This window comes from Rhinoderma darwinii, chromosome 13 (assembly GCF_050947455.1).
Source record: "Rhinoderma darwinii isolate aRhiDar2 chromosome 13, aRhiDar2.hap1, whole genome shotgun sequence".
NCBI classification, from domain to species: domain Eukaryota; kingdom Metazoa; phylum Chordata; class Amphibia; order Anura; family Rhinodermatidae; genus Rhinoderma; species Rhinoderma darwinii.
The window spans coordinates 49,360,579-49,380,543 of NC_134699.1; the positions used below are offsets into that span (position 1 = coordinate 49,360,579).

General features: G+C 43.7%; 1 protein-coding gene across 1 annotated transcript in view; it reads right to left on the bottom strand.

The window, feature by feature from the left end:
* ACSF2 (acyl-CoA synthetase family member 2) overlaps positions 1-19,965 on the bottom strand; it is an 87,169-nt gene that overhangs the window by 59,510 nt on the left and 7,694 nt on the right. Inside the window, exons 2-5 of the mRNA XM_075845064.1 lie at positions 8,676-8,871; positions 6,243-6,371; positions 3,328-3,381; positions 1,582-1,700 (exon numbers count right to left, since the gene is read on the bottom strand). Of these exons, the coding sequence (XP_075701179.1) occupies positions 1,582-1,700; positions 3,328-3,381; positions 6,243-6,371; positions 8,676-8,871 (498 nt within the window). The remainder of the gene's footprint in view (positions 1-1,581; positions 1,701-3,327; positions 3,382-6,242; positions 6,372-8,675; positions 8,872-19,965) is intronic.

Here is a 19,965-nt window from a genome sequence, read left to right on the forward strand (position 1 = left end):
CGTCAGTAAATAGTCACTGTCCAGGGAGCTGAAAGAGTTAACTGATCGGCAGTAACTCTTTCAGCACCCTGGACAGTGACTACTGATCAGTATAAACCTGTAAAAAATAAAAATAAAAGACGTTCATACTTAACGAGAACTTCCTGCTTCCTCCAGTCCGGTCTCCCGCCCGTTGCCTTGGTGACACGTCCCTCTCGACATCCGGCCCGACGTCCTGGATGACGTTTCAGGCCATGTGACCGCTGCAGCCAATCACAGGTCAATCACAGGCTGCAGCGGTCACATGGACTGCCGCGTCATCCAGGGATGTCGGGCTGGATGTGAAGAGAGGGACGCGTCACCAAGACAACGGCCGGGTAAGTATGAATTTCTTTAACTTTTATTACAGAAAAGGCTGTCTCTTCTCTCTATCCTGCACTGATAGAGAGAAGGGGCTGCCGATTAGTGCAGTGCTATTTTGCCGCCAAAAACTTGCCCGTAAATACGGGTGGAATACGGGTGACACCGGACCCATATTTACGGGCACGGGTTCGTAAATACTGGTGCAAAACGGGTCGAATACGTGTGACACCGGACCCGTATTTACGCCAGTATTTACGGGTGGGAAAAAATACGGTCGTGTGCATGAGGCCTAAGGGCTTGTCCACACGCAACGGAATTGCTGCAGAAAATTTATGCCGCAATTCCGCTGCGGAAAAACCGCACCATTTCCTGTGCTTTTTACTGAAGTCCACTTTCCGCACCAGGAATTGTCATGCTGCGGTACGAAAAATATGCACGTGAATTTCTGCTCGGAAATTTTACACAGCGTGTAGTGGATGAGATTTGTTCAATCTCATCCACTTTGCTGCTACTATATTCCGCTGCGTATTTTCCACCCGCAATTCCAGACAGAAAAAACACAGCAATTCCGTTATGTGTGGACAAGTTCTAAATCCCACACAACTGGTTCTCCAGGGAAGGATTATACAGGTGCACCACTGCCGGGCTACACAGGTGCACCACTGCCGGGCTACACAGGTGCACCACTGCCGGGCTACACAGGTGCACCACTGCCGGGCTACACAGGTGCACCACTGCCGGGCTACACAGGTGCACCACTGCCGGGCTACACAGGTGCACCACTGCCGGGCTACACAGGTGCACCACTGCCGGGCTACACAGGTGCACCACTGCCGGGCTACACAGGTGCACCACTGCCGGGCTACACAGGTGCACCACTGCCGGGCTACACAGGTGCACCACTGCCGGGCTACACAGGTGCACCACTGCCGGGCTACACAGGTGCACCACTGCCGGGCTACACAGGTGCACCACTGCCGGGCTACACAGGTGCACCACTGCCGGGCTACACAGGTGCACCACTGCCGGGTTACACAGGTGCACCACTGCCGGGTTACACAGCTGCACCACTGCCGGGCTACACAGGTGCACCACCCCAGGATTAGGTCACAGCAGGTTTCCTGTCTGGGCACTTTCTGCGCCACAGGTATGCTTTGTTTCTGTGACACAACGAGGGACAACGCATTAGATAAAAGTGATTACGGATAGGAAGAAAGCACACAGATTACGTCCACTTACGCCTTGCTCTTGATTCCTCCAGCTGGAGAATTACCTATCTCTGGACAAATCTGCTTCAAAAGTTCATAATATTTCTGTGTTTTGAATTGTGAAGGAAACACAAGGGCAGAACAGCCAACCTGCAAAAAAAATCAGAGAGTCAGAACACCACGCACATTGGCAATTTAGTACAATGTTGTGATTTAGTTATGGGGAGAATTTATCAACCTTTCTACGCTGTTTTCTGTGGCAAAAGTTGTACAAATTGTGACTTTTGGCCTTTTTACGCCACCCTCGCCACTTTTGATCAAAGGGGGCATGGCTTCACAGAAGGGGCGGGCCACAGCAGCCCGACAAATTATAATTTACGCAAAAAAAAACTGTCGCAAATTATAGCAGCTATATACTCCAGCTTCGAGCTGGTGTAAATCCCAGTCTGTGGGGTGTAGCAAGGTAGAGGCCCGTGCCTGGCCCCGTACCTTACCCCCTTTATCAGACTACCCAGCCTTCCCAATCGGCCGCTTAAATCAAACAAAAAAATAATTAATTTCCTGCCTCACTGCTCTGCTTCTGTTCTCCCCTCCGGGTCTCCTCCGGCCCCCTCTTCATGACGGGCTCATTCAAGGTAATGACTCCCGTCAGTGTCAGTACCTTTTGCGATGCAACAACCATTATTATCAGTGCTGCGTCACATATAGCACTGATGACGATGACGTTGAGTGCTGTGTCGCATAGGTACTGATAAAATATATACATTGTGGGGCAGATTTATCAATGAATAAATAATCAATTCCTTTTACACATAGATACTTACATGGATACTTAGTATATGTTTACGTTCGAGCACTAGAAGAAGCTTCATAAATTGCTTTACATTTTGGAACTGATCCGGAGCTTCAGTCGGTATTACTCTATATCTCAAAGATGCATTCACCGTTCTGCTAGTGTCATTGGAAGCAGTTGGCTCGCTTGTCATCAGATAATTCAGGGATCATATAATGCAGCAGGGACAGTTACTTTTTCCTACATCAGCTAAATGTACAGTCGCTGGTATAAAGATTTAACTTCTGCAGCTCTGCGCAGACACGGAGTAAGAAACGGCCTAGTAATTTTAGCTCTGAGGTTTGCAGAATTGTGAATGCAGCTCTGGGGTATAATACAGGTTGTAAATTAACATCAGTTCGTAAGACAAGTAATGCAATGTATTTATAAAAATATTCAGCTTTTTAAGTAGATTATATTTCTATATAAACTGTAAAATAACGCATATATGTCCGAAAGCATTAGTCCACCCATAGAGCCTGCGAAATTTGAACCACCATACAGGAGCATCTTAATGCAATGGAAATATAGATATTTGCTGCCATACAATTCCATCCGGTTTGGGCACATTCTCAAAAATATTTTTGAAGTGTCAGTGCAACATTCAAGTCAATGCACAATTTATGCACAATTTTTAAAGACTAACATTTGGGGGTTTGTCTACAAAATTGGTTGTGGTTGTAATTCAAAGTTTTTTCCAATTAGATCAACCCCTGTACATATGCTCTATTTTGATACTCAGTAGCCCCCTTTACTAGCTTCTCCAGAGGAATCAGTGCAACATGTATTGCATGATGACCTCTTCATTTGAATAGGTGCCACGTAATACCACATCCAGCCTGCAGCAGCCACACAGGACACCAGTGGGTCCTTATTTAGAGCAGCATTTTATACTGATTATAAACGGTCATTTTAGTGGGAGAAAACACAACACGTGTAACATACCTTCCTTAGCACATAATCCAGCTCATTTGCTTGATACGCTGGATTCACGGACACCTGGACAAAGCACAAAATTACACATGGAAGAAAGATACAGATTATGTAACATGAGTGGATTTTGATCAATGTGATATACAGAAAAGCAACATGCCATAATGAACACAACATTAGATTGCCAAGAGACGACACTTCATTTCTGAACTGTGAAGGACCCACAATATTATATATGCAGCGTGATCAGAAGGCTCCTTACTATCCCCAAACCAAACAAGTGTCCAGGATTTAGTGCGTCTTGGAGTCTTGGCACCATCACGGAATTCAGCACATCTGTCATCCTATGAAACCTACATTTAAAGGGTAACTAAACGTTTGACAAACTTCTGACATGTCATAGTGACATGTCAGAAGTTTGGATTGGTGGGGGTCCAAGCACCGAGACCCCCACTGATCGCTAAAACGAAGCGGCAGAAGCGCGCAGTGTGAGCGCTTAGCCGCCTCGTGTCTGTTCGGCTTTTTCCGGAAATTAATTTCGGGACTCCTGCATGCTACAACATATATGTCACCCGAACAGTCCCGACCCACTCACAAAGGCGAGCTCAGGGAGGACAGAAACCTCCCATTGAGCAGAAGGGTCGGTACACCTGTCAAACCGTAACGCAGGTGTCCTCCCTGAGCTTGCCTTAGGACACCTGTATTATGGTTTGACAGGTGTACCGACCCAGTTAAACTTCCCACTTGCCACGGGAGGACAGTGGCATCCGTCACACATATGCTTCAATACCAGCCCACTAGAGGCCAAAAGGACACTTTCTTGGCCTGCGTCAGGCTAAAGAAGTCCAATGTACATGTTTTTCGCGCACGGCGGGAGCTTTCCCGACATACACGATAAATATAGGGCAGAAACGTGATCTGAAGGGGGCCTAAATTAACAGGTAGGTGTTACCGGTTGGGGGGGGGGGGGAGGGGGTGTCCCTACACAGACTGACACTGTCCAATCAGTGCTTACAGTAAAACGGTGCTGGGACACACCACTTTGACATGGGGAACGGTAAGGGTATGTGCACACACACTAATTACGTCCGTAATTGACGGACGTATTTCGGCCGCAAGTAGTGGACCGAACACACTGCAGGGAGTCGGGCTCCTAGCATCATAGTTATATACGGTGCTAGGAGTCCCTGCCTCTCTGCAGGACAACTGTCCCGTACTGTAATCATGTTTTCAGTACAGGACAGTAGTTCCACGGAGAGGCAGGGACTCCTAGCATCGTACATAAGTATGATGCTAGGAGCCCGGCTCCCTGCACTGTGTTCGGTCCGGGACTTGCGGCCGAAATACGTCCGTCAATTACGGACGTAATTAGTGTGTGTGCACATACCCTTACACCCAGCTGTAGATGCATTCAAAAACTTCTAAGAGGAATAACAGAGGAGTGGCACAACGCAGAGTAATAAGAAAATATGTTCCAGAATAGATATTTCATGGGGAAAACAACAATTACAGCTCTCCTGTATTTACTAAAACAGGAAAGCCGACAGGTCCTCTTTAAATGGGTACTCATTGGCTACTCACACGTAAGTCCTGTTCGAGGAATTCGGAGCAGGACCATGAAGTAAAATACACTTATTGGATTAGGCCCCATTCACACCGCGTTTGTGCTATCTGCCGGGTGTATACGTTTTTAAACACTAAAAAGTATTGAAACGTATAGCTCGACGTATACATAGACTATGATGGGTCAAACGTAGACAAAAATAGCATCCGCTTGGTCTATGTTTGTCATGGTTTACGTTGGGACACTGTTTTTTGAAAGTACTGAAAAGCGTAGTCTGCTTTGCTATTCTATACTTCAAAAAAACGTCTACGCTCGGTAGACAGCACAAACGCGATGTGAATGGGGCCTTATAGCGGCATTGTGGCTAACACACGATCTCCGCTTATTACACATGGCTGAAAGTTGGGTAAGTTAAAAAATACAACACTCAAGCCCCACGGACATGTTTTGCTAGAGTACTAGCATTCTTAGGAGTACACAGGGCTTCTATTACAGCTGACACCCACTGCAGATGGTGCGGGCAGAGCTCCTGTGCCTGTAACATCCTCGCACTGCACATTTACAGAATGGTGCGGGAAGTCCATAAGACATGGCCTGTTGGGATTCCTTGAGAACAGGTTTGGCAAACAATAGAATATTGCGTATATCCAGCTTTGTGGCAGACGGAATTTTGAGGCAGAATTTTCTGCCTGCAAAAAAAACTCTGTGTGAACAGGGCCTTAAGATGTATTAAAAAAATTAATCAGCATAGAATGTCGGACCTTCAAAAGTAGACATTCAGTGCGCCTAGACTGGAATCACACATGCCATTTTTTATGCCCTTTTTGGATGGGAAATGTGAAGAAAACACACGTTTTCTACTGGTTTAATCCATTTCTAGCTTTGGCTAAAACAAATGCATAAAAAAAAAAACTGCACAAAACTGCATGTGTGATTCCAGCCTAAAGGAATTTGTTTTTTTTGGTTTTTTTTCTTGAAGCTGCATATGGGCTAAAATAACAAATATGCCAATACTTTTTTAAATCCCCCTACACGCCAGCATTGACGGTCTTGTGCTCCACTGCCAGACTCTGTATACATCACTGGCCATTATCATTACAAGCCATACATATTGACATAACTGCTGCGGTAAGTCACATGATGGTACGGAATCGCTGCAACAATGTAGACAAAGAATGATGGGGGGGACCATGGGACCGTCATTGCGGTCTACAGGGATTTAAAAAGGTAAGTATAGGCATAATTATTATTTTAGCCCATATGCAGTTGTTAGAAATATTTTTTTTAAACTGGAAAAACCCTTTACGGGTTTCTAAACAAGTCTACATTAAAAAAAAATTGTAAAAAGACAACTTTGTTTTACCAAAATAAGCCCGGCCTGAGCTGTTGCATACTGCATAAGGACCCATTCATAAGAATTTGGCCCCCACATCCCGAGGCGTTCTCCTTTCTTCAAGCCTAGAGCTAGGAGCCCTGCAGCAAGGGTCTCTACCTGAAGAGAAAAAACGGTCAGTCTCTATGGTCATCTATAGCATTTATTATCAGCAATTATGATTCCATCTCACACATGTATTTGTTGGTTTCTGTAAACTATATAAAACTATATACCCACTTGACAGTCGTCTCCAAGAACACTAAATTATATTCTAGGAAGCGCTTACTAAAGACAGATTTATTTTTTTACGGAGTTCTATGGGAGCTATATAAATCAGTGAGTTTTTAGTATTCTCCCTCTAGTGGTGGATGCAGACAGACAGATTCGTATCATTGTGTGAAGGGAAGTAAGACATTCAGAGCTCTGTTGCAGATAAACGGAGCTCCAACCTCTAAAAAGATATATTATGAAATTAAACAGAACAGGATTTTAGACTAGTTTAAAAAAATATATATAAAAACACAAAAATATATTTTAATTCTCTTTGTAGTTTATATTACACTCCGAGTCGGGCCCTAAATCGGGATTTCAGATGTCAAGACTATATGGTAATGCTGTGTTTTGGACTGTGCTGGATGGAATTAATCCCCTTCAAGGGATGATCCCAGAGTCAGCATTTATTTTTATTTTTTTAAATAAAACCTATACTATCCTAACTTGAGAAAACAAACACATACATTCACTTTTAAGATTAATAATTATCTTCTTTCTTTTTCTGCCTCCCGTTTGGCCGGTCTTCTTCCTCTATTCCTTCAGTAGAATAGGCGTTCCTGTTGTGCGGCCCACGTGACTGGTGTCCGTGACCGGACGTGTCCAGTAGCAACAAGGTAAAGATAACCAATAGAATGTGTTATTTTGGGGGTCCTGCCAGACAAACTGTATATTTTTACAAATTGATTATATTTGCGAACACGTTTTATATTACAAACAGGGGACAATGAGCCATGTTTTCATATCCCCAAAAGGCCGCAGCTCAAGCTGAAGGATGCCTAATCTTCTGCTCCCATCTTCAGCCGCAGCTCTTCTGGAGCCAGGCATTGCTACCCTCGTCTGCACAGCCGGCAGCGCCGGGGTGATGAGGCAACTGGCGCTCCTGGATGAGGTCTGTCCTGGCGGTACATTTAATAGGAACTCCAGCCTTCAGTCCTCGCCTGCAGATTAAAGTATTTATTTGCCTGCCTGAATTTCATGTTAAGTCTGTGGACTCCTGAGATCGGCCTTGTCTCATCTTTTAGAATAGACACCTGGTCCTTGTGGTTCTACTTCTAGTATCCTCGCTGTTCTGCTCATATGACGGAGCAGAACAACGGAACCTGGAACGCAGATGTGAACACAGCCTTACTGGCTCATTGGGAGTATAACACCAGCTAGCTCTTGTTCGGTTCTTATGTGATAGGAGAACGAGAAAAATAAATTTTACCGTTAAATGCAATCTATTGCCATCTACTGTCAGCTTTTCAAGGTGGTGACAGACTGCCTCAATGTCTGCCCCCCATGATCACCGCTTCTCACATATTTCCAGTTCTAAGAGGCTCCAGAAACATTCACATACACGTTTATTAATAAACAGCAGCTCTTTTAATATGCACTACTTTTATGAGCTACATACTCTGTTTAGTGCTCCTTTAAGTGGAGATTACACAAGAATTAGCAGTCTGCCAAAATAGATTACTGGATGGATTTCAATGCCGCTGCTGGCACTCAGCTGGCACAATGACAGTCTCGTTTCAGGGATGTTGCAGGGGACTAAGCTACATTAGGTAAAGAAACAAAGGTTGTCTCATGAAGACAAATACCTTTTTTAAGTAGAAGCCGGCCCGGCAATCTTTTGTAAATTTAAGTTCCCACTTAGGCCCCATGCACACAATCGTGCCCGTAATCACGGTCCGGGATTACAGGCACAGCCGGCTGCGGACAGTCACCCGCATTTGCGGTCCATGATTACATGCACGGCTGGCTGCGGACAGTCACCCGCATTTGCGGTCCATGATTACATGCACGGCCGGCTGCGGACAGTCACCCGCATTTGCGGTCCATGATTACATGCACGGCTGGCTGCGGACAGTCACCCGCATTTGCGGACCGTGCTCCCATTGTAAAGTATCAGAGCACAGTCTGTAAAATAAGAAAAATAGGACATGTCCTATTTTTTACGGAAGGTTTCTTCGGCACGGACACATACAGGATGTTGTCCGTCGGCCATAGAAATGAATGGGTCCGTAATTACGGACAAAATCTCCGGTCGTGTGCATGGGGCCTTATCGTTCCATTTTATCAGGGAATTATAAGCTACTGCCTCAGCTTCCTCACATACACTTGTCATACATCTCCTGACACACTCTTGGTCTCCTTTTCACGTACATCTTTACTTAGTTGGCTGAAGGTTTTCCGCGTAGCAGTATGAACATCTACAACAGCATCTTCATCTGGTATGCGCTGGGTTGTGTCCACCAGACACTGCTGCATAGTTCTGCTGGTAAGTGGCGCATCAAATGTTCCATGGACATAACTAGTGGAAGTGACAGGTCTTGCCGGAGGAGCATCTCTGAGCAAACGGCTGTGAATTAAATAAAGCATTAATCTCTGTACCTTTGTGACTAAAAACGATATTACACACAATGCAGAACATGTGGAGGCCTGATACATGACATGCTGGTTACGGCCCGCCCTGGACGGGTGCCGAGTCAGGCTGGCGGTTTCCAGAATGGACAAACAGAAAGATATTCACCTGTCATTGCAGTTGAGGGGGTCATTCCAGAAAACTCAAAGTTTTGCCAAGAAGGACAACTGCAGTCACACGTTGACCGAATACTGCGGATTTTCCACAATGGAATTAGTCGTGAAAAATCTGCAGCGAATACAGTAGCAGCAGAGTGGATGAGATAAAAACAAATCTTTGGGGCTCACAATCTAATTTCCCTATTGGTATGTTTTTGGGGTGTGGGAGGAAACCGGAGTACCCGGAGGAAACCCATGCAAACACAGGGAGAACATACAAACTCCATGCAGATGTTGTCCTTGGTTGGACCTGAACCCAGGACCCCAGCGCTGCAAGGCAATAGTGCTAACCACTGAGCCACCGTGCATGTCAATCCCTGCTGCGGAAAGTGGACTGAAATGCTGCGTTTTTCAGAGGAGCTATCACCATCTCCCAACATTGAAAAAACCGCCGCAAAATCCGCACCATTTTCTGCAATAAAAACAACGCAGGAATCAGGAGGGGAGGTGGTTGACCTTACAAGAACTTCAGATAAAATACAACTTCGAACATCCAACATTTACAGTATTATCAAATATTATCCTCTTGTAAAACTAAACTGGCTGATATCACATGTGAAGTTCCCTCTAACTTGTTCGACTCGTGGTTCTTGGGCACGCACGGAAGGTCCATATCACAACTGTATAACACTTTGAGACCGTTGTTATTGAAGATATCACCTGATCAGGCATTTGTGAGATGGGAAAAACGGTTTAGCTTGCCGGGTATTGCAAAACATGCTGAAATGGGGTTGGTAGATTTTAGGGCCCATGTTACGAATGAGAAATGGAGGGAAACTCATCTAAAAATCCTCCATCATGCAATATATGCTTTTACTTTGCCCCCTTCTATAACCAAACCTGGAAGACTTCTTGCCCGAGGTGCAGTTCACCACGCACAGACATGCATCATGGCTTCTGGGCATGCTCAAACATAGCCATTTTTTAGAGAGATTGCGTCTCTATTGCAGCAAGTGAGTAAATGTAAGGGGATTCTGGGGCCAATGGAGGTATTTTTTCATGTCCAGCATGATGGAGAGTTGGAGGATGCGGCGGTGACCCATCTTCCTCCTCCCATAGCGCATGCCGCACTGATGGTGGCAAAACGTTCTATACTTCAAAATTGGTTGGTAGCGGATATCCCACGCCTGAGTGTGGTTATACAGGGGATGAGAAATTTGTTCTACTTGGACAGACTCAGCATCTTACAACATAAGGATGCGCAAGGGAAAAAATTATTTGGGAAATGGAAACTGTTCCTTACAAAGCATTTCTCTGGCGAGGAAATCCGCAAAATAATCGACCCATTTACAGGATCGCCTTGGTACTTGATAGAGGACCTTAAGGGTACTTTGGGCGCTTTAAAAGTATCTCAAATATAATATCTATAGTTTTGATGTCATATATTAGCCCACTCGGTCAGGAATGTAGCTTCATGGGGCTCCAGTTTATAATTAGAAAGTTATGGTACATTGTTTCACAGGGATACTCCCCCTTAGTGACCACCAATACGCCTTTTCACGTTGGTCACTAAGGGGCCTTAGGCTAGGCTGACGCCTTTTCACGTGAGCCTAGTCTAAGTCCTGCACGGGTCTCCCGTGCAGGCTGGAGCCGGGGCTCTGCAGTCTGATGACAGCGGAGCTCCTGCTCCAACGCCCGCGATCGAAGTATACTTCGATCGCGGCCGTTTAACCCGTTAAATGCCGCCGTCAATAGCGACCGCGGCATTTAACTTGTTTACAGAGGGAGTGAGCTCCCTCTGTCACCCATCGGCGGCCCGCAAATGCAATCGCGGGTCTCCGATGGGTTGTCATTTACACTGACAGGCAATAATGCTCTGGTATACGAAGTATACCAAAGCATTATAGCAGCGATCTGAAGATCGTACAGTAAAGTCCCCTAGTGGGACTAGTGAAATAAATAATAAATGTGAAATAAAGATTAATAATAAAAGTTACAGTAAAAAAATAAATAAAACCATTTTTTTCCATAAAAAGTGGTTTTATTTAGTAAAAGTGTAAAAAAATAAAATAAAAGTACACATATATGGTATCGCCGCGACCGTAATGACTCCATTAATAAAGTTAATATGTAATTTAAACCGCAAGTTGAACACCGTAAAAAAAAACGCAAAAAACAATGGCGAAATTGCTATTTTTTTCCATTGCCCCCCAAAAAGGTCATCATAAAAATGAATCAATAAGTCCCATGCACCCCAAAACAGTACCAATCAAAACTACGTCTCGTCCCACAGAAAAAAAAATTCACTACATTGATGGAAAAATAAAAAAGTTACGGCTCTTGGAAAGCGACGATGCAAAAACAAATAATTTTAGTTCAAAAGTGTTTTTATTGTGCAAAAGTCGTAAAACATAAAAAACCTCTACATATGTGGTATCGCCGTAATCGTACCGACCCATAGAATAACGGTAACATGTTATTTACGCTGCACAGTGGACGGCGTCAATTTAAAAACGCATAGAACAATGGTGGAATTTCAGTTTTTTTTTATAATCCCCCCAAGAAAAAAAAAAAAAAATTATATGTACCCTAAAATGGTGCTATTAAAAAGTACAACTAATCCCGCAAAAAACAAGTCCTCATACAGCTATGTCGACGAAAAAATAAAAAAGTTATAGCTCTTTGAATGCGACGATGGAAAAACGAATAAAATAGCTTGGTCATTAGGGCCTAAAATGGGCTGGTCACTAAGGGGTTAAAAGCGCTGTTTAGTGTCATGTGACATGTCATGTTATGCGATGGTTTTCAATATCTGTTTCATACTGATAATACAATTCTGATCTCGATGACATTGTAAGGCTGTACCTTCTGTCATATATGAATGTATTCCTGTAATTGTATGAAGCATTTTATGTTATTTAAAAAAATTCTTTTGAAAATCAATAAAAAAATAAATGTATTTTTTTTTTTTTTTTTTAAAACAGGCAGGAAATTGTGCGGTTTTTCCGCAGCGGAATTTCTGCTAGTTTCTGCGGAAATGCTGCAGAAATTTTCTGCAGCAATTCCGTTACGTGTGGACAAGCCCTTACCCAGAAGTCTGTGTTCCTCCCTCCAGCGCGGCCTCCTGGGATGACGTTTCATCCCATGTGACCGCTGCAGCCAATCGCAGGCTATAGCGGCGGTCACATGGGATGAAACATCATCCCAGGAGGCGGGCCTAAATGATGTCAGAGGGCCGGCCTCCTGGGATGATGCTTCATCCCATGTGATCGCTGCTGCAGCCAATCACAGGTTGCAGCGGTCTCCTGGGATGAAACGTCATCCCAGGAGGCCGGCTAAGTGCTGTAGTTTTCCGCAGCGGACATTCCACAACCACAATATAGTGCGGTTATTCGCCAGAAATTCCCTACAGCGCACAGTGCTTATACGCAGCGTATCCGCCCCGTGTGAACTCAGCCTATACGTGCAGTTAGGCTTTACTAAGTCAGTAAAAAAACTGCACAGTGCAAATGAAGAATAATGATTTAGACTTATGTACGATGTTAGGAGTCCCTGCCTCGCTGCCGGACAACTGTCCCGTACTGTAATCATGTTTTCAGTACGGGACCGTAGTTCCACGGAGAGGCAGGGACTCCTAGCGTCGTACATAAGTATGATGCTAGGAGCCCGGCTCCCTGCACTGTGTTCGGTCCAGTACTTGCGGCCGAAATACGTCCGTCAATTACGGACGTAATTAGTGTGTGTGCACATACCCTAAGGGCTCATTCAGACGGTATACGTAGTCCGTTACAAACAACGCCCGTCACACGGACTCATGTACTTCAATGGGGCCGTTGTTTCAATGGAGCGTGTAAAGTGTCAGTGAAAAGATAGGACATGCCCTATTTTTTTGCGCTTCACGCATCCCTCCATAGAACGTAACGTAACGGCAGTTTTTCATGTCCGCGGTTGGTTACGTTCCTCTGAATGTAGCCTTTCAATATAACTACAGTTAACTGCATAAATACACCCCTCTGAAATCTAAGAAATTCAGCAATTTCTCTTCACAGAGGCGGCATATTTGGGGGTAATGATTCTGCGACTCTGCTTTATCAGTTACAAATACTAAAATATAATTTTCTTACCAAAATGATAGAAGGCCATGTATCAAAAATAAGTACATTTGTTCCCAGATTTTGGGACAATGATGCTTTACAGCAAGGTGCTATGTTCAAACATTTTCAGCTTTGGGTTGGCCCCTATTTCATGATGCACTGTAATAGTTGTCACTTTTTTGCTCCCACCCATAACCTGAGGGATCTGCCTGCCACATGTGTTCTTATTCTCGGCAGCGGGTGGTAAACTTGCAAGTGGTGAGAAATTTAAACAATGCTCTAAAGAGAACATTTCACCTGCCCATACATGTGCAGCGGAGTGCACTGTGTAATGGGCCAGGCTGCACAAACCTTGGGGCACTTTACATTTTTTTTTCTACCCTCCTCCGTTATTTAGATATCGGTGCCGTTATAATTGGCGCCCTTTATTTAAATAACCCCCTGAACGGTCAATGGGGCGTGTAATGGCAAGGGGGGCGTGTTACTATGGCTGTGACACTGTGCAATCAGCTACAGTGTTACTGCAAGAGAGGAGAGAGCACGTGCGCGCACTCACGCACGCACACGCACTCTCTCTTCAGACCAGGACAAGACCGATCTCTCGCGAGAGATCACACAGTCTCATAATGGTCTGCCGAACTGGAGAGGGGGCATCACTGCCACGGACAGTGTAAGAGCTGGAGAGAGGTGAGCGCACATGCACACGCACTCTTCTCTCTTGCTGTAACACTGTCCGTAGCTGATTGGACAGTGTCACAGCCATAGTAACAGACCGCTGTCTGAGCTGGCACACTTCTCTCAAATGCCTCTGGCCAGGTTAATGCCAACCCTTGGCCAGAAGGATGGATTAGCAGCCAGGTTTATTACTGTACTAAATAGCCTGATTATTGTGTTAATAAGCAGAAACACAGAAAATCTCTTTGGCAAAAACGAATACATTTTAAGGTTGATCTGGTATTGACACCACGAACACTGACAAGTTTAAAGGGGAGCTCCACCTAAAATGTATATTTACAAAAATCTGATTACTAAGGCAGTAAGTGGCAGTAAGTTCAGTGACAATAACAGCCTTGAACTGACTGGTTACTAGGGACGCATACTACCTAGCAACAATATGTAACCATATAAAAGGCTGAAGTTGTTGGGCCATGTAGTGTAGCAACCAGTCTGGCAAAGTTGGACTGGCATGCCATGCCTCATCTTACTCTATGTTATTATGCAGACCAGGGGTAGCCAACCTTTTTAGTACGGTGTGCCATTTTTGTTAAATCAGAGATGAAGTACTCAGTGTGCCATGCAGTACATGATAGTAATATAACACAAACTGATTTCTTTAGTAAAATGTTACAAAAGTGCTGTGCGTTCCCTGGTCCTGGAGAAACCAGTGATGTTGGCGCATGCTAGAGTCATTAATCAATCCAAGGGGACGGTGTTAGGCTAGGTTTAGGCTGGACAGCACTTGTGGGGCTTAGAACTCAGCGTGCCAGGCAAACGTGTCCCGAGTGCCGGCAGTGGCACACGTGCCATAGGTTGCGGACCCCTGATGTAGACTTCTATAGTAAAATCAGATCATAGCTGAGAAAGACTTGAAGGAATAAGCATATTATTAAAGTGACAGAAGTGACAATAACAGCCCATACCCAGAGTGTGTTGCATCTGTATTGTGAATTTATTTGTGCCGTCAGAACAGTGGGATGGTGCCCGTCCCGTCACTGAACTGCTTCCCATGCATTTATTTCATGTATTTCAAGGCAAACGTAATCTCGTTTGAAATGACAGGTTACATCGTAATCAGAAGTGACAGGATTCTGAATACACATCACGTCCTGGCTGGATGTAATGTATATTCATTGTCAGGACACTGCAGTAACGTTACAGTGTGTTTATGTGGCTGCACATAGTGATATAGCTATATCGCTATGTGCTGTATAAATGAATGGGGAGAAGTGTATGACGCTGATTGGTCACTGATTGGTCAGCGTCATACACCTCTGTACAACGCCCACTTGGCCAAAAAGTAAAAAATACGCCCAGTTGTCCATTGAGAAACTCATTAGCATAAAGCTAATATAGGTCAGAACTCCGTCCAAAATGATCGTTTTTCTAAATAAAAAACCACTGCTGTAATCTACATTACAGCACCGATCACATCATGTACAATATAGGCCACTTATAATGTGGTGACAGAGCCCCTTCAATTAAAAGTTTTCTGGTGCTAGTTAAAGTGCTCGTTTTCTAGGACTGTAATATTAATGGCCTATCCTTAAGACAGGCCCCTTAATATCTGATCAGTGGGGGTCCGACTCTTGGCACCTCCACAGATAAACTGATGGAAGCGGGTGCAGCTCCACTGGATTAATAGACAGGGACACAGAGTGATTACCAGTTATGTATATTAAACAATGGACAAGAAATTAGCACACATTTACAAAGAAGTGCACACGACAACTGCGCTAAAAAGTTGCAAACAGTGACGTGTGACAAATGAGCGGTAAAATTTGCATATTTTCTCGTCGCTCCACAAATTGGAAATTGATGATGAGGAAAGTGGGGGACGAGACATAGCTTGGGCTAATTTTGGTGCAAATGTACACCTGCTTATAACAGGCATAGATTTGATGTTCTGACTTTTAAAAGGGTAACTAAACTTTCAACAAACTTCTGACATGTCATCGTGACATGCGCCTACAGTGTGTACGCCTCTAAATACTGGGGAAATATACGATCCTGGCTCAGATACATTGATGATGTGTTCTTAGTGTGGCAAGGTACAAGAGAGGAGTTGAATTTGTTCCATGAGGAACTGAACAGCAGATATATCGAATTGTAATTTACATTGTGCTGGTCATATGATACTATACAGTTTATAGATACAACAATCTATAAGGAAGGGGATGTATTGAAATCTGACCTCTATGTGAAAACAACAGATAAGACCAGCATGTTGCATTACCTTAGTAGCCACCCGAAAACAACATGGTAGATTCATTACCACGGAGTCAACTACTCCGGGTAAGGCGAATAGTGGACAGTGAGGAGATAGTGGACAAAAGACTCGACGTGATGTGTTAGAAATTTCTTGAGGGGATATCCCACCCGTTTAGTCTCCAAACATAGGCACACTATGAGAAACATAGAGCCTGATACACTTGACTAGAAGAGAGTAGAGGATTGATTCTGAAAGAATACCATTTGTATCCACGTATGGATCTCTGAGTGGACAGTTTGCACAGGCCTGGAGGAAGAATTGGTCACTAATTAGGAGTGGTTGCCCCGACATACCATCTTTTGAACAACCGCCGATCTAAGGGGGATCACAGGGGGATCTAAAGGACCTACTCAGACATACCTGAATAACCCCAAAAGGGCAATTTTCCGTTTTTAGTTTGTTCTTGTTGTGGGAATTTACTCAAGGGGTCAAAGTTTTTTCATCCCTGCATAGATAGCAAATTCCGTATACCCTTTACTTGTGCCACAAGTTTCGTGGAATATATGATCACATGCCTCTGCAGTCTAGTCTATGTGGGGGAGACAACCAACAAAGTGAGAGATCACATAAATAAACATGAAAGTACTATACGTAAAAAACGCATTGATTTGCCAGTGGTGAAACACTTTGTGGGATTAAAGCACTCCGTTAATCATCTACGGTTTAGGGTGATAGATCATGTACCGGTTTTGCGCAGGGGAGGGGATAGACAGAGCCGCCTAAGGAAGAAGGAACTTAAATGGATCTTCCTATTAGATAGTTTGCAGCCAAAGGGCCTTAATCTTGAATATGCTATAAATGCTTTTATGTAGATCCTTTTTGCTGTACCCTTCCCTTTGTTTTTAATGGGTAGACGATACTTACTTATATATCAGACATTTTTTAAACACATTTTTTTCTTTCCTTTTCGGTTTAGACACAATACACATGTTTGGGGATGTTAGGACGACGCTTCACTCCAATGCTGTTGACAAGGGCGTGCTCTATTGTTTATATCCATCGTTGCTATAGAGCCTTTTGAACTGGTTTCCACTAAGGGACATCTTGTATCTTTAGAGGATAAAACCTTATTATTGCTATGATATGACATGCTTTGAATTTGTCGATTTGTATGTCATATTCTCAATTGGGTTACATTGAATAATAAAAAAATTTTTTAATTCACTAGCATGTACTGGTTACTGATATTCTCCAATTGATAATGTAAGCTATGAGGGATGTGTAGTTTGAGATTTACTTGTGATCTCTGGTTAGCAGGATTAATACCTAGATTTACAATATATGGGTTACACTTCATTGGAGGTAATTAAACGTTCTGAAGAGTAATTATTACTCTACGGTTGATGGTGGGTCACTACAGGTTGCCTTTGCTCTAGTAGTGAATACCCACCAGTTGGGTTCCTGTGAGACTGACTCCATCTTCCACCACTCAGGGTGGCAGGCTTAGGAGTGGGAGAACCTATCACAGCCTGGCCAGACGGAGCTAGCTCCCGCCCTCTGTCTATTTATACCTGCCTTTCCTGTTCCTCCTTTGCTTGTGATTCTTCTCGTTTGGTTTCCTGGCCCTGCTGCAGCTTCTTGTACCATTGTCCTTGCTTCATATTGATCCCGGCTTGCCGACTACTCTCCTGCTCTGCGTTTGGTACCTCGTACACTCCTGGTTTGTCTCGGCTTGCTTACTACTCTTCTGCTCTGCGTTTGGCACCTCGTACTCTCCTGGTTTTACTCGGCTCGTTCACTTCTCTTGCTGCTCACGGTGTTGCCGTGGGAAACTGCCCCTTTCTCCCCCTAGCTCTGTGTACCCTTGTCTGTTTGTCTGTCGTGCACTTATTGAGCGTAGGGACCGTCGCCCAGTTGTACCCCGTCGCCTAGGGCGGGTCGTTACAAGTAGGCAGGGACTGAGTGGTGGGTAGATTAGGGCTCACTTGTCTGTCTCCCCACCCCCGTCATTACATTTATATTCTATATATTATACTGTATGGGTTACCCAACACAGGAGTCATATGGGAGGTTCTTCCGGTTTCTATTGTAATATAGGGTCTATGTTTAACCTATAAATATAAGGGTAAGTTCACACGGGGCGGATAAGCTGCGGATTTTCCGCAATGGATTTCATTGTGAAAAATCCACAGCACATTACAGTAGTAGCAAAGTGGATGAGAATTTAACAATTCTCATCCATACGCTGCGGAAAAAATCCACTGAGAAACCGTGCATAAACTGACTAGCGGTGCGAATTTTTAATCTGCAGCAAGTCAATTTATGCTGCGGAATCGTTACACTTTTATTGCGGTTTTTCCCTATTGAGTTCAATGGGGAGGTAAAAGCCGCAAAAAGAAAAAAATGCTGGGATTTTTGCGGACTGAAAAGCTCTGATTGGATCAAAAAAAAAAAAGCAAATCTGAAAAAAGAAAAAAAAACAATTTTTTTAATTTAATTTAAAAAAAAAGTATATATTTACTTTCCCGGTAACGAGTAACGAGTGCTCGTCCCCATACTTGATCCTTTTGAAAGGAGCAAACGAGCGCCGATCAACGAGCTGTCTAGTTGATCGGCGCTCAATACACGGCCCAGGCCGGGCCATGTAATACCAGTTTTACCCTAAGAAGTTCAGGATTACTGTGATAGTAAACTAATATAATATAGATGAATGCTAAGTGACATTTTTCAAAACAGGTACAAAGTGTAGCAGGTCACCATAGCAACCAATTCGATTCCCGCTCTCAATTTTTAAAAGGCCCTTTTGAAATTGAAAGAATAAATTTATTTTCCTTTGCACTAGTTCCCTCTTCAAGTCTTTTTACACACAGTTGTCTTTTCCATTGAATATTTCCAAAATATGATATCTTTATTCTTGTTATTTTTTAGGATACGTTCACACGGCTTATTTTTAGGCATATTTCAGAGCATAAAACACCCGTATTACGCTGCAAAATACACTGGAAATACGCCTGCACACAGTTTCCCATAAATTTCAATGGAAAATACACGGTGTAGTTCATATGAGACATAATTTTACGCTGCTAAATTCAAAATACGTAAAGAAAAGTGACTGATTTTCCATTGACACTTCAAAAAACGTCTCAAAAGACGCTTTGTAATACGCTTCAAAAGCGCTCGTAAAATCGCCTCGTAATTTTTTGTCTCAAACATATACAGTGTGAACATAACCTTAGTAGGTGACGTCACATTTTCTTGTGGATCATTGCGGTTCACAATATTCTCGAAGGCCTTCTTCAACCATAGAAAGTTTATGCTTTTATTGTATGGCACCTTTATTATCCAGCTTTAAACTGTACTGCGGTCCTGCAGTAAAGTTTTATTGGAAACACCAGAAACAGGAATATGCTACAAACCAAACTAAAGAAAAACCATTGTCCTTTAACAACAACCTACACTAGTACTACCTTTGAATTACGTATTTATTGTGTATGTAGTTATTACCATATACATTCAATGTGTTTTGCTTGAATCCTCCACTAGCAGCAGCAACTGTAAGGCCGGGTTCCCACGTTACATAAACGCTGTGGTATTTCCGCTACGGAATTCTGTGCAGAAATTCTGCAGCATTTACAGTAGCAGCAAAGCAAATGAGATTTTAAAAATCTCATGCCCCCCGCTGCGGAAAAAACAATGCAGAAAAGTCTGGTGGAAAGTGTTCAGCAGTGCGACTTTCAATTCATGCTGCGGGTTGTGTGCGAAAATGCTGCGTGTTTGGCCCATAGACTTCAATGGAGAGCAGAAATTCCGCAACAAATTTATTGCGGTTTTTACAGCCTTTACGCAAAGGAAACGCAGTAAAAACTGCTGGAAATCTGCAAGTGCACGTATACTTTGCTATAACGAATGC